The sequence below is a fragment of the Chaetura pelagica genome, unplaced genomic scaffold (genome assembly GCF_000747805.2).
Source record: "Chaetura pelagica isolate M959 unplaced genomic scaffold, ChaPel_1.0 scaffold275, whole genome shotgun sequence".
Classification (NCBI taxonomy): domain Eukaryota; kingdom Metazoa; phylum Chordata; class Aves; order Apodiformes; family Apodidae; genus Chaetura; species Chaetura pelagica.
In genome coordinates, this window is record NW_009953486.1 from 1,784,701 (window position 1) to 1,786,104 (window position 1,404).

Below are 1,404 nucleotides of genomic sequence, written 5' to 3' on the forward strand. Positions count from 1 at the left end.
AGGAATGAAATGTAGGCTTTGGCTGTGGGAGGCAGGGCCAGAGAGATGCTCAGAAGCAGATACATACAACTTTCCCTGGAGGTCCTGGGATTCCAGGTGGCCCTCTGAAACCAATGTCACCCTGCAAGGAATAACATATCATTGTAATGCTGTGGTTGGCAGAGAGGGAAGTAACAGTATCCCTGCCTGACACTCCAGTCTGAGAAAACACAAAAGCCCTGAAAAGACACCCCATGTTTCTTGCTCGTTTGCAACAGACCCCATTGTGAATGAGCAGGGTTTCACTCTGCAACTCCCCACCAGTATCTCTGTGATACACTGGTACCATTCACTGCTTTATTATCTTGATAACACACTTGTTCTTAAATAAATGCAGAACTTCACCAATTTCAAAACCCTTCAGCTTCTAGGGCAATGGTCAAGGGAGCTTGGCAGAAGCCCAATGGCAGGGTGAGCTAAGACTGACCCTGTTCTCACTGAGGATGCTTTTCATGTCCTGAAAATCTTTGCCCACCAGTGATTATTTGTCTTTTTCTTGTAAAGAGACAGAACAGCAAGCTAAGGGTTCACAAAATGTTCCTCAATTATTTTTTGCAAGATTCCTTAGGCTTGTCAGCCTTGCAGGGCCAGCACTTTGTCCCCTCTGGTCCGAATGCTTAAATCAGGCTGGGGCTGATCCTGTCAACCCCTCAGCTGTGTGGGCTCCTCCTGCCTTTGGAAGGCTGTTCTGCAGGGAAGAGCCTGCACTTTATATCTTTACAAGCTCCCCAGTGGCTGTCAGTAAGGAAAAATGGCACCTGGAGCTCTTATGAGACAGATCAGTGGTGGAAGGGGGGAAATTAGAAGAAGGTTTTTCTTACTCTGTCGCCGGCAGGACCCATGGGGCCAGGGAGGCCTCTTAGTCCTCTTGGGCCCTAATTAAAAAAACAAATCAGTTAAAACCCAATGCCTGTTAAACATGAAATGGCAGAACAGCATGGTGTAGCAACTCATCAACCCAGAAAACATGAAGAAGCAATGAAGAGTGGCAAAAAGTTCAGCCTTCTGATGTACGAACGAGGCAGCTTCTCCATCGGTGGTGACCTCTGAGCAAGGGACACTGCAGTTACCCCGTGCAGACGTGCTCAGAGTTCACTCACCAGGCTGTCAAGACAGCCCAGATGCACCCAAAAGGTGTCCAGAGCTCTACCAGAGCAGCTTGGATGTTTCATCCAAGGTGAGGTACCAAAAGCAGGACCTGTTTCACAGCTCAGTGAAACCAGCATGATGTGTTTTTCCACCATCAGCTTCCACTTCTGTTGTTCTGCTGAGGCAAGAGCTGTTTGCAGAGCACAGGGTGACTGATGGCACCACTGAGCTCCCCAGCAGAAAGGTCATGGGAACTGGGCTGTGCAGAAGGGGTTT

General features: G+C 48.6%; 1 protein-coding gene across 1 annotated transcript in view; it reads right to left on the reverse strand.

Moving 5' to 3' along the window:
* COL9A3 (collagen, type IX, alpha 3) overlaps window positions 1-1,404 on the reverse strand; it is a 36,996-nt gene that overhangs the window by 18,891 nt on the left and 16,701 nt on the right. The window contains exons 13-14 of the mRNA XM_009998727.1: window positions 861-916; window positions 68-121 (exon numbers count right to left, since the gene is read on the reverse strand). Of these exons, the coding sequence (XP_009997029.1) occupies window positions 68-121; window positions 861-916 (110 nt within the window). The remainder of the gene's footprint in view (window positions 1-67; window positions 122-860; window positions 917-1,404) is intronic.